General features: G+C 38.4%; 3 protein-coding genes across 3 annotated transcripts in view; 1 reads left to right on the top strand and 2 right to left on the bottom strand.

Moving 5' to 3' along the window:
• kcnk3a (potassium channel, subfamily K, member 3a) overlaps positions 1 to 13,722 on the bottom strand; it is a 334,357-nt gene that overhangs the window by 233,118 nt on the left and 87,517 nt on the right. The gene's annotated exons all lie outside the window — the stretch shown is intronic.
• enpp1 (ectonucleotide pyrophosphatase/phosphodiesterase 1) overlaps positions 1 to 13,722 on the top strand; it is a 275,870-nt gene that overhangs the window by 102,922 nt on the left and 159,226 nt on the right. The gene's annotated exons all lie outside the window — the stretch shown is intronic.
• ints7 (integrator complex subunit 7) lies at positions 1,607 to 13,640 on the bottom strand. The gene is made up of 20 exons (XM_082146670.1): positions 13,406 to 13,640; positions 13,077 to 13,206; positions 12,732 to 12,878; positions 12,391 to 12,528; positions 11,816 to 11,862; positions 11,536 to 11,735; positions 10,277 to 10,399; positions 10,065 to 10,182; positions 9,783 to 9,917; positions 9,557 to 9,654; positions 8,731 to 8,970; positions 8,505 to 8,642; positions 7,155 to 7,361; positions 6,844 to 7,038; positions 6,205 to 6,308; positions 3,728 to 3,796; positions 3,445 to 3,577; positions 3,210 to 3,308; positions 2,249 to 2,434; positions 1,607 to 2,121 (listed from the first exon to the last, which is right to left on the bottom strand). Exons 1-20 carry the CDS (start codon positions 13,497 to 13,499, stop codon positions 1,816 to 1,818), a joined length of 2,907 nt encoding a protein of 968 aa, XP_082002796.1. The 5' UTR covers positions 13,500 to 13,640; the 3' UTR covers positions 1,607 to 1,815.

Genomic DNA, 13,722 nt, shown 5'->3' on the forward strand with positions numbered 1-13,722 from the left:
GACACATGCCTCATGCAACAAATAAAAAGGAAAAGTTGTCTATACACTGCCCACCTGTAGGCCTATGTCTCCTCTGTCTGTGCAGACTCTTCTGTAGGCCTTTCTGTAGATGTGGAATCCTGCAACTTATATTGCAGCCATAAAGCATACAAGTATAAATTAAGTAAAGTTATTTATGCACTTGCAGGTAGGCTAGTTCCTCCATATGACAGTTATCTGAGAGGGTTTATTCACTGTCCAGTGCAATGGAAACAAAAGGACATTACAAAGTCTTATACTTTCTTTCTTTGGAAAGTTAGAAAATGTCCACTTACTGCACATATTTCAGCTATCACTTTCTTGGGAACAGATACAAGTGTTGGTGTATTATGTAAAAGTGCACAAAAGAGGAAAACACAATGTCATTACAATGAACTACACTCGGGAAACGTGATCAATAACTCATGGCAAAATATTTTTACATTAACATAAGTTTATCAGTTTTCACTTTCACAAGTCAAACAATTCATCATTAGCCTACTCAAGATTTTACAGTTGAAATGACTATACGGCCTTAATTTAATGCAGCAAAAATTATTTTACAGTGTAGGCTACTACGATCTTTTCAAATTTTTTTCTCAGCCTTTTTCTTGGTTGCTTTTATAAACAGAAAACCATTTATTTAACAGTGCCTTTTATAGGAGAAACTATAATATAACAAAAAATTACCATTATGTAGAATATTTTTGTACTTCACTTTTATTTGTTCCCATGTTCTAGTGTGGTGACTCTGACATTACAATGAACAAGTAATTATGCAATTATTAAACTACTAAAGTATAGGCTAATAAGTGATAAAAACATCTAACATGGCCACTTCTAACGGATTTAAATTGTCTGCTACTTTTTGCCAGCCCTCTCTCCTGGCTTTTGCAGACTTTGAGGTGTTCCCTGGCGTTTTGATTAAACATTCAAATTCAGAATAAACTTCGACTATTAGTTCTTGCTCTGCTGAGGAGAAAAACTGAGCCCGCTCTTTGGCCACGCTGAACAGCCAATAGCAGCGTTGCTGATCAATGTTTCTACTATCGATACATATCCCCTTTTAAACCAGCGCATGAACGCACAATTATCTCAGATAACTCAATCCAGCTATACTAATCATCCGGCAGGTGTGTTCGAAGAACCTAATTAGCCAGATCATGATTAGCACGATGATATCATCTTGGATGTGTAATTTGATCTCGGATGTTTTAAGCAACGTACGAAGAACGGGCCCCAGCTCAGATATCCACTTGTTAACGATCACGATGGCGTGATTGGTTACAAGGTAGTTTGTGACGTCAGAAACACCAGCGATTTCAAACCTCGTTTTTGAGACTGTCTTTGGTTCACTGCAGTTTTAAGGATAAAATACTGAGCAATGGTGTTGACATTAATTTGTACATAGTTTGTCTTAAAGCATATTAAAAACACCACATAAACGACATTAAAAACTTGATTTTCACTCAGGGGGACTTTAATTTATCTAATAGTAATATTCCTCTTCTGAAACAAATCATTCTTTAGGATTGTTCCGATCCACCATAACGGTGAAACCAAGTAAGGAGACCCAATAAAGACAATATTTTAGTTAAGTTATTTTACTAGGCATTTACAAAGAGACTTATGGAAGTATACAACAGAAGAAAAATGTGAGCCTATTTATTATTACACAAAGACAAATTAGCCAGATAGCAGTTCACTCGCTCACTCACACAAAGCACTGAAGAACACAAATAAGAAAGCCTATGCATGAGTAAAATACAGGCAGTAAGCAGTCGATGAGGTTGGAGGTCACTGGAAGCGGGCACAGATGTTCCTCTGGGGTCCCGGCTGAGACCCGGTTGTCGTCTGCTGCTGCTGCTGCTGCTGTAACTGATGTCGCAGCTGCTGGGAATAAGGGTCTTCCATAGACTTTACTGAAACAGTGGTTTTTGGTCCTGTCTTCCATTCGATCCCACTGGTGTCTACAACTGACGCTTCAACAGAGACCATGTGTGTGCCGAGGATGGAGAAGTTGAGCAGGAACTGTGTGCTGAAGTAATCATTATGAGGCTCCACTTTCTGCTCAATCTCATTGGTCTTGGAATCAAGAGGAATCTAAAATCAAAGTTGAGAACATGAGAGTACGCAACTGAGAAATTGTGTTTCCCACCAGCTGAGAACAACTGCATTAGATGATCAACAATGTGATCCAAAATAAACTTGGACTCTGGGTTGAACTCACCTTGAAGTCTGATCCTGGTTTTGTCTGTAGAGTAGAGCTGACTTTAAGGCAGACCGCCTGAATCTTCCGGAACAGTCCCGGAGTGGAGCCATGCTGCACCACCCCCTCCACCTTTAAAGTCAACTGCTGGTTGTTCTGCACTGGGATTGGCTCGTTGGGGGTACGAGGAGATGGAGAGAGGGCAAGCTAAAACAACATTTTTTAAAAATGATATAAAAGTCTAACCTTTCAGACAGTTTGAAATTTACGAAAGAAAAGTCATGAATTGAGCACAGAGGGCTATTTATCATTCTATATAGTAACAGACATGGATGTAAAGTACTTGAGGAAATATACTATATTACAATTTTGTTTACTTGAATGCTACAAAATTTTAATAATCTTACTCAATTTTCAAGGCAATAAATAAATAAATAAATAAATAAATGCGTGTGTGTGTGTGTGTGTGTGTGTGTGTGTGTGTGTGTGTGTGTGTGTGTATAAAATGTAAAATATTTTATAAAAATTATTTATTGGGGCTGACCGACTTTCAGTCGACATTTATGTGATTAAAGTTGAGTCGACGTCGACTAGTCGCTGATGACGTCATTGATGAACAAATAAGCATGAACCTCAGGCTGAGACTCGAACACAGGTTTTCTTGTGCACATCTATGGCATATATAATATAGTGCTGGTCGATATGATCCATAATCATTTCGTCAGCCTGTTATAGAGATATATATATATATATATATTTATATCATTATTAAGGGAAACAATAATCTTTTTCTATCATTTTGTGAGCAAAGATGGAGTTGGTGATGAATAAAAACGTCACCTTGCATAGAAATATTTCAACCCAAATGGAAATCCTGTGGATATCACATGAAATTTGCAAACTTTGCACAAGAGTTATGCAGGTGAAGGAGTCTCAACCACAGTCAATTATTTTTAAAAGTAGCATTGTACAGATTACTTACTTTAATGCTGGTGGACTGAAGCTTCTGGAAGAAATATCTCTGGAATGACAGCGGTACCTTCAAAATGGCAATGACGGCATCACACAGGCAGCCAGTGTGCTTGAAACGGATAGTAAAAAAAAAAAAAAAAAAAACGAGAAACAGAAAATTGAAAGGGAGATGATGTCTAGGAAAAGTGAATCCAAATAGATCTGCAGACATGGAAAGTCGGCCAATGGAAACACTTCAACATTACCAGGTAAGAGACAGGAGGGTGCTTCCTGCTTAAGTTTTCCACTTCCTCCAGGACGTGATTGAACACAGCCAGCATTCTCAGTTCATACTCGCTCTCTGCCAGAACCGATCCATGTGTGCCGAACTCCTGGAAACTGAACCAGATGTCATTACAACGTGCCAATGCAATATTAAAACGTATAAAAATCTCCCAAACATCTTGTCAAAATCCCACAATAAATATTTGAAGCATCTGTTTAAAGTTAAGATTCATTTTACGGATTCATGAGTTAGAGTGTTCTTACCTGGCCGTTTGTGGATCAATTATTAAAGCCTCAATAACATGAGATACAAGCAAGCAGCTTTGCTGTTGTCTTGAGAAAAGCTTTAAGGAAAGTACATATGTTTTGCAGAGCAGCTTGAGATTCATTTATGAACACCATATTTACAATATCTTAAAAACTTTATAACATTATAAACTAATCTAATCTTCTAATCCAAACAAATCACTAATGTATTACGTACAAAATTAGTATACTATACAATGTGATTTCAGACACAGCGTATGTCTTCACAACAAGTCTTATCAACTAGCAGTTAGCCAAGATTCTTTTCAGATTCGAATTAGACCAGTTCACGTTTTTATGTAACTGACTTAAAAATAAGTTGACCAGTCTTAAAGGTGAAGTATGTTTCTGCGACACTAGTGGCACCTAGCGGAATTACAAAAATACAGCATATTTTCAAACTATCTTGCAAGTGCGTCCCTTTCATGTGTCGCACCGTCCCCAACTCAAACAGCACAAATACAGCTCTTACGGGAAATGTCTCAACAGGTCAAATCAGGCTACTTTCAATAAAAGCTCCAAACATATTAGGAATACTTTTAGCTGTGTTGCTATATGTCATGATAAGCAACTGAGTAGGCTAACACTCTGTCTAGATGAGCATCTATAATAAACTCATCCAATGTTTCATCACCGAGGACATTTTGTACATTTGTCTTTCTGAATGGGTGCATGATGATGTTGTGTGATATTGAAGCATCCATTGTGTAGGATTTGAGGGCGAACCAAACACAAATGAATCTTCCAGATGATGCATTCAAACAAAATTCCACACAAATCAACACTCCAGACTCCAAATCAACAATCTAGGACCATAAATTATGTGTGGGCTCCAGCCAGTCTGAGCTAACTAAAGAACCCCCCAGCTAAGTACTTTGTGGCCATGCAAGCTTCAAAGAGAGCCTTGCTAAAGGAAGAACGTTGCCATTGTTAGGTAGTTGGTAAAAGACGGATTGGTTCGGAGATGGCACAGCTCGAGCCCCACAAAGATAACATCAGAGGTAGTTTGATCCCATGACAGAGACTTAAAACAGACCTTCCTTTTCTTAAAAACCTCTGAGCGACCCCATGGTGGAAATCTCTTAAAACCCACAGAAATTCAGACATCACATATCAAAATACATAAGATCATCCCAAAACGATGCTTCTATATATTTATAGAAATATGTGACTATTATACTTAGATCACACATAATTCATGCAATTGTTATAACTATTGAATGGTTGATTGAAACGGTGCCTTGCTTGGTACCATTGTGTGTGTCTGTTCATAATTCAGAAGATGGATAGATTGAAATCTGTGTAAGATGTGTCATATTCTTATTATAAGAAATCATGTCTAAACTGTACTCTTTGTACTCTCTGCTAGAGCTGGAAAGTTAAGACACCAGGGGTCTAGTCAGATAAGGTGTAATTTATGATGAGAGGAGGAGAAACAGCCACCTCTGAACTAAAGACAGTGGCTAATCGGTCAGAACTCATTCATGAGGCTGGACAAACATTTGAGTTTAAAACCTTAGGACACAAACAACGCATTAGAAGACGATTTAGACAATGTAGAGAAGCCATGTAGATGAAGAGGCAGATCAAGATCAGAAGAACATAAGTTAAACAATTTCTTTCAAGCCATCTAACTACTCTCGTCTCACTTTTCTTTCTCTTACTTAGTTTCTTTTCTTTTCCGTTAAGAGTCTTGGTTCTAAGTTAAGTTTTGCTGCACAGGTCCAACATCAAACATCCACGAGACTTTTTTAATGCCTTAAACTGTTGGCCCATGTTACCGTGCTAATAAATAGTGTTTTCACTATAGTTTGGATATTTATATCCGCTCCAGAGCTGATGGTTACGGCCCGTTCAAATGAATGCTGGACGAGTCATTTGCTCGGCCGTAGAAAAAGTGATTCTTTCAAAATTCCCTATAAATTAATTAATAATTCCATTTGATCTAAATTGACCTGTTTCCCTTACAGTTGTAGTATGTTGCATCGCAATGCCCCATTCACATTGATGTGTTCACAAACTTTTTATTCTTTAAAGGTCTAAATGCAGTGAATTTTGGCTTGCGCTTTCCGTAGCCGAAGCTGAATGTCTTTTCCCATGTACCGTGTCAGCCATGATCTGGCTCCGCCTGTTACATTAGCCACGCCCCCAAAATCACACTATAGGCTGATCTTAAAGGAACTCAGATGTGAGCGGAGCGCTCTCAGTGTTTAGATGGTGTCTGGGATGCTCAACGTTTACAGTTTTGGGGGAGATAAACCCCATGAATGGCATACTAATAGTAATCAATGAACTAGTTTAAGAGAATTATTTGAACACAAAAATCTTACATATTTCACCTTTAAAAAAAAAAAAAAAAAGAAGTAAACTTGTAAAACTAATCTGAGCATTTTATTCCACCGGTCTCAGATCGTTCCTCAAGAGAAAAAGGATACAGTTCAACATTACGGAGGGTGGCGTAGTCGGCATCAAAAGAAGACTGATACAGGTCAGCATAGCGAGCCGCCAGACTTCGAAATTCATCCATGGATAATTTCATCTGATCAGATCCACACAAAAAAAGAAGCAGCATACAATAAACATGCCATCCTCATAAGCAATTCCTAGACATAATTTTTCTTAAAATACTGAGGTAATCAGAGAAACAAAAAATATGCAGGCAAAATGTATTCAGACACCTTCAACATTTCTCACATTATCACAGTTTATTCGCTATAGTTTCGAAAATTGGTAATAAAATATGACAAGAACTCAGAGTTATCAAATCAGTTGATATTTCACTGGTTTTGGCCATCCTTCTGTTAGACTGTCTCACAAATGAAATAGGTTGAATAGCTGTCATCTGTTAAAGTACACAATTAGATAATACCAATTTAGGTCAACCAATTACTAAGCAATGCTTAATTTTGTTCAGTCTGTGGTGTAAAAAGATCGCATTATCAATTAAAGAAAAAACACTTAAGAAAACATGGTCAGGTCAAAGTGTCTGAATAATTTTTGGTCCCAAATTTTTATACATTTTACTAGTAGTCCACTGTATGAAGAATTTTTTGACTGTATATGTTTTCCAGCACCTGTGTTGAAATGCGCCCGCAGCGCTGCAGTTCACTGCCCGAGGACAGAGCGATGGTGGTGGCGATGGCAGGAGGTGGGCTGGTCTTCAGACTGTTGCAGGTGCAGATGAGCTGGGACAGCGCCTGAAGAGTGTCTATACGCAGCTTCACAAACTCACACTGGAACGCCAGAGGACTCAGCGGCGTACTGGCGGCCTGAAGGCAGAACGTGATTATAATCAGTTCTGTGCTTCAATATGAAAATAACTGAAAATAAGAGAAATGGACAAAACCAGTTGCAAAAGAAAAGAGCATGACTGGCGGATCCTAACCATGAGAGACGCGATTCCCTTCTGGTAGGATTTGAGTGCTTCAGAGATGGCGCTCATGGCCGCGCTGTAGTCTCCATCTGAAAGCCCACTGAGGCACTGCTCGGCCTGAGAGAACTCCATCAGACTGTTCAGCCAGAAGTAGAAGTGCTCTGAGGCCACGCGGGTGCGAAGGCTTTGGTACAACTCCCTGGAAAAATCATGGCAGCCCTGTGGACGAATTAAAAAACAATTTAAGTAATCGCAAATACATCGACAAACCTGTCTGAGTGAATCTCACGAAGAACTATCCAGGTCGCAATAAATAACAGAAATACATGTATATAGAAACACACATAATAAATAAAATGGATTTGTGCATTGTGACATTTTCTTTCACCACAATAGCCCAAATATAAAAATATATATTTAAATTGTACAGTACAGTGAATATATCATGATAGTTTTCATGGAAATTATTTATTTATTTATTCTGAAAAAGCTAAATAAATGTCAGAAGAACAAGATGTGAACATACGGTTCACTATGGAGGATGAATGTCTGGAATTATATGTACAGTATATATGTAAAAAGGTCAGCAAAATGTTAGGTTACACATATTTTAAGGTGTCCTTGTTACAGTGTAATTATAAATTTAAGTACAATTAACTACATGTACTTACTATAGGGTTAGGAATAGGCTTTGACTTAGGGTTAGTTGCAAGTAATTATGCACAATTTATAATAATTACTGTAGAAGCTACATGTAACGTGTATCAAGGACACTGCACAATAAAGTGTTACCAAATTTTAAAATAAAATAATATGATATACAGGTAGGACAAAAATGCACTTTTAGGTTAAAATCTTTAACTATAAAAGATAATATATTAGGTTTTTCACCATAAAAGCATCTTTTAGATTTTTGGCAGTTCATTAAAGAGCCTAGAGATTGACAAATCAATTTTAAAAGTACAAATATTCCATACACTGCAGTCTATAAATTAAAATAATCCTAAAAACTCCATGTATACAAGAATAATACAAAAAAATGACACTACTTTACCATTTTACCATGTCAAACTACAGGACACTGCTGTAAATCTTATTTAAAGACATAAAAGAAGATATTTTGAGAAATGCATCATTGTATGTTTTGTCCATCCAATTGAAGTCAATGGTAACCAAAACTGTTTGGTTACCTACATTCTATATTTTGTGTTCCACAGAAAAACGAGGATTAGAACAAGATGAGGGTGAGTAAATTAACAGCAAATTTTTTATTTTTGGGTGAACTATCCCTTTAAAGTTTATATTTAAACCCGACTATTGATTCATGAGAGACATCATCCAGTGAAGTCGAAGTGGGCTCACCATGCGGGAGGCCTGTCTGGCAATGCGGTACACAGTCCAACCATTGGCCACATTCTCCAACTGCTGCCTGATCACCGTCTTCACCTCAGCTGAGAGTGAGGATTGACTGGCCACGAATAATACTGTTGCCAAGGAAACCTACGAAAAGCAACAAGACAAATAATTCTTGGGAACATTTTAGGAAATTTAAGAGCTGCAGTTGGACATCATTTCTGTACTTGCTCACCAGAAGCTCCTGCTGTTTCTCTGAGGTTCTATGACTCGCCACCCTGAAGAGGTCCAGCAGATCTCCCAGCATCCCCTCTGCCAGCACCGGCTGCTGGGTGGCAATAGCAGCCAGAGCCTGACACATGAGCACCCGTGCTGAGTCACATGCGCAGTGCAGCTGTCCCAGCAGGAGATCCACAGAGCTCTGACTGAGATGAGGACAGCTCTTCAACATCTTCACCAAAGAGGTGAGCGCCGTCTGGGTTCAAACAAAACGTAACAATTCAAGACTTAAAAATACTCAGCATAAACTGAAGGGAAGAGATAGGGTGGACTTGGCTTTTCACCATTTCTAAAAGCATCTTTTAGATTTTTGGCAGTTCACTCAAAGGGTTCAAAGTGACAAATCAAATTTAAAAGAACAAATGTTCCATGTAGTCTATAATCTAATATAATCATAAAGTTTCTGTTTATTGTGTGTATTTCTAGTGGTCACATTCTCTTTGTTTAGTTAAAGTTGTTTCTTGCCTGGATAAAGGAAAATGTATGTTTTGGTAAACAACTCGCTACTCTACATGCATTCAAAATACACCATATTATCATCAAATACATCATAAGGTCTTCAAAATACACAATAACATGAACATGCACGTAAAAGATTCACTGTTTGGTGGATCTAATCGCATACTAAAGTGTCCGTTGTTCTGTGCCAGAATAAGCTGCATTATGGACCTGGCTTCGTGAGACTACTGAAATGTGGCCTCAAACCAGCGCAAGAACTGAAGAAGCTATTTGGGACATAAGTCACATACTCTAAGACCTGTAAACCTTTGATTGACACTCACTTTAAGTGTCGCCTGTGCAGTTTTACTGTCATCTTGACTGCAGAGCAGAATGAGAGACTCCATCCCCATCACTGTTTCTTGTTCCAGCTGGATGACCTCTGACAAAATATTCAGATTAAATGCAACGTTATTTTTTGTTTAAACATTCTCAATATTAAAGTGAAGGCTAAGGATATCCTTTGAGTCTTTACAAGCCACATTTAATAATTGGTGAGAAGAAACCCACCTTTCTCTGGACAAGAAACAGCAATGCTGGTCAACACAGTGATTCCATGGGCTGCCACTGCCAGGTTACTATGGTAACAGCACTCCTGCGCCAGCTTCACCAGGTCAGTGTGACGGGGTGCAGGAGACGCCTCACCTGCGACATCCAGAGAGATTAGGTGGTTAAACTCACGTTGTTACATGAGAAATGTAAAGACACCTCATGAAATCTTTTGCATACACTTGCATAAAAGCATTTTTATTAAAGTTAACATGATATGTTTGATATAGATTGAGTCTGTACCTGTATTAGGGCTGAAGTAGTGTTTAATAGCGATGGTACCAGATAGTGTGGAGAGGACAGAGAGCATTCCCAGCTTCAGACTGTTGTACGGGGTGCTGAGAGCGCACTCGCATAGCACCTACAAACACATATGACGGAAATTATATATATCGACATTTACTAGTAAGAAAGTAACCAGCTGACTGTCCCATGAACATCTATGACTCTCTGACCTGTATGTTCTTCCTGGTCCACAAGTGAGGAGCTTTTTTAGCCAAGAGCTTGAGATCCTGAATGGCGAGTCTTTTCACTGCTTTTCTGGGGTCCTCCTTCAAGTACTGGAGAAGAAGACGAATCTACAAGACAAAAAAAGGGGGGAGATTTGTATGAGGAAAGAACTGCACATTCCCATCCAAAGACATATCATTATTTTACTTCACAGTAAAATATATATTTTTGCTGTAAATATATAAAATTCACTGCCTTTCAAGTTTAGTCGTTAAAGGGAGAGTTTACCCAAAAATGAAAAAGACTTAATCATCTTCAGAACACTGAGGATGAGGATCTTTTTAATGAAATCTTCTGAGAGATTTCTGTCCCTCCATTGACTGAGTCGCTTCAGGAAATTTGGACTAAAGCGCTCGATTCATATGGGTTATTTTTACGATATCTTTATGAGCTTTTTGAAGTGACAAAGTGGTAGTTGCATAGAATGTGGGACAGAAGGGAGGAGGGACAGAAATCTCTCAGATTTCATTAAAAGTATCTTGTGTTTCGAAGATGAACCAGAGTCTTATTGGTTTGGAATGACTTGAGGATTAGAGTTTGGTTTCAAACAGAGATCAATGTGTGCTCCCATGATTTACAAAATAACATGTAATTTACTATAGGTTCTGACAAATGCTAATTACTGCAGACTATTTAAAATGTCTAATGAATCAATGAATGATTCAATGACTTATAAATACTTCAGTTTCATTACTGGATGAATCAGCGTTTTTTGAACGAGTCTCTTGAGTGAATGATTCAACGGCAAATACATTTCTTTAACAGTCACTTGTCGCCACCTACTGGTGTAACGATGTAATCGATACAATCTTTATTTAAAACGTCATGTTACTTTCAAAAGGTGATTTACTCAATTTTGGTTGCTTCTGTAGAAATCAGTGCCTATATCCGAATTATAAACTTTTACCTCAGTTCTTCTGTATCACATAAATAACGATACAGTGTGGTTGAAAACATTGCTTGTGAAGCTGTTTCATACCTATACATGACAACTGCTCTCTCTGGATCAGCGGCAGGGCCAACAATTTGAATTTGAATGTTCCAGTATGATTTTGTTAAAGGTTTAATAGACACAGCCACACAGGCGAATCATTGTCATTTAGGAATGAGATTGCAATCTTTTAACGATTAATTGATGACAGAGTATTCATTTGCAGGTGAACTAACTTAAGTTCAATATATGACACAATGGCTACAGTCTGACCTGCTCAGGGATATCGACGAGCGAGGAGGTGGCCAGCTGGGTGAAGGTGTGCAGAGTGACGATGAGCATGGCTGTGGACGGGTAGGAGGACACCAGCTCCTGGAGTAACTCTCTGCTGCATGAGGCCAGACTGGCGTCATGGTGCATGTGCTGCAGCATCGGGATCAACTTCAGCTTCAGCTCCACTGGAGTGTCCAATCCTTCAGGCAAACACACACAACCCATCAGACTGGAAAACACTTACACAAATGAAGATCACTTACATGAGGAGATCACGTACCTTGAATCATTTCACTAATCTTGTTGCAAATCCCTGCAGCAAAATCTCTATTGAATAAAAAAAAAACTCAATGATTAAAATGTTTACGTTCAACATGTTTTCTATCTCTTAATAGCCATCAGCCCACTTTAAAATATTATAATACACTGCCCGGCCCAAAAAAAGTTTGGATTTAAATAGGTGAATGCTTGAGTGGATCATTATTGCAGTGATTATTATGTTTCTCGCATGTTATATGTTTGGCAACAGTTCTTCTAACCCTAAGTGATGGAGTGTGTAGCTTTTCATTTCATAAACAAGCATGTAGGGAGACATATCATGTCCATATTCCAGGATGACAATGTCAAGATTCCTCAGCCTCATATTGTTAAAGAAATGTTGTGAAGGAGCATGAAGAATCAGTCCCTTTGCTGTTCCATTGATTGATCAAATGAAATATTACCCAAATATAGACATTAACATTTCAAAGAAATTTCCACCTAAAACAGCTTCTAAATTCATTTTAATATTTTGCCAAAAATGAACTAGTACCTAACCAAAATATTCTTTTCATGACAGTTTGAAATGACACTTACTTAGAGTGTGAAGAGAAACTAGCAGCTGCAAAAATAGCCGCTTCTACTTCAACATTATCATGAGAGTCCAGACTTTGCCGGATGCTGTGGTGGGCATTTTTCCTCTCTGGAATAATGGAGGCTAAGCTTCCCAACATCCTGTCAAAATGCACAAAATCATATATTGACACAGTGTGTACATACAGTTACATTTTCCTTAGATGGTCTTTGACAGAATAATTGATAACATAAATGTCATTCAATATTAGGAAGCTGACAACAAATATGACTTTTGTCAAATAAAACAAAACATTTTGAGGCAGTGAATGCAGAAAAACACTCGCAGTCGCAGATGAAAGTACCTGAGAGTTATTGCTCTGGCAACAGGATCATTGCTATGGATGACGGAAAACACTCTTTTGACAAACTCGTCCACGTTCAGAATCTTCTCAAGGTGTTTCTCGCTCAGCTGCGTGACCTTCAGCACACAGAGTCGCAGGAAGTTGTTCCTAATTTGACAGGGGTGAATTTATAGATTCAGAACTTTTCATAACAGAGACCAAACAAGAAGATTAGTAACCGTGTTATTAAACAACTGTCATTATTCAGAAATATTTGACAAATCAGATAAAGTATTTCACCCAGGTAATAGACAGCCTCAAGCTAATGAATATAGATGTTTTGATTTATTTAATGTGCACAGTTACCCAAGTCTAAAGATGTCTGCCAGTTTCAGGAAGGCTGAGTTGATGAGGATGGGAAAGGGATACTTCTGAAAGAGTTTGGGGAAAAGGACCACGGCTTCACATTGCTCGCCCAGCTTACAAGACCTTAAACCTTTAGTTGTGCAAAAATAACAACAGAAATGTTTTCATTACATTGGTAACGTTAGGATATCTACAGATTTCATCTTCTCTGAATGTAAACAAACACAGCACTGCGTTATCAGATATCAGATAGAGCTGATATGATATAAGCCACGTATAATTGAACGAAAACAGTCATGCATGCTCTGTGTGTTGTTTATGAAAAGCACCTTTATCAAGCTCCATCAGCGCTGAATTGGCGTCCAGCTCCTGCTCGCCGTAAGCGGCCTCCGACAGAAACGAGCGCGCTGCGGAGAGTGACATTATTTATAAGACTACGAGAAACGATATACTGCTTTTTTTTTATCAATATTTTATTTGTTAAATTAGATAGACTTTGTGCATAAAGTTTGAAGTGGGTGACCCGGCTGCAGTACAGGTCACGTGGCCAGGATGTTGCGTCGGGTTAGTTTCCGTTGAAAACCACCGTCTGGGTACCAAAGAGGGCGGGGCGCGAATTTTTTTTCCCAGGATGGTAGGGGAAGAC

This window comes from Leuciscus leuciscus, assembly GCF_965113295.1.
Source record: "Leuciscus leuciscus genome assembly, chromosome: 19".
Lineage (NCBI taxonomy): Eukaryota > Metazoa > Chordata > Actinopteri > Cypriniformes > Leuciscidae > Leuciscus > Leuciscus leuciscus.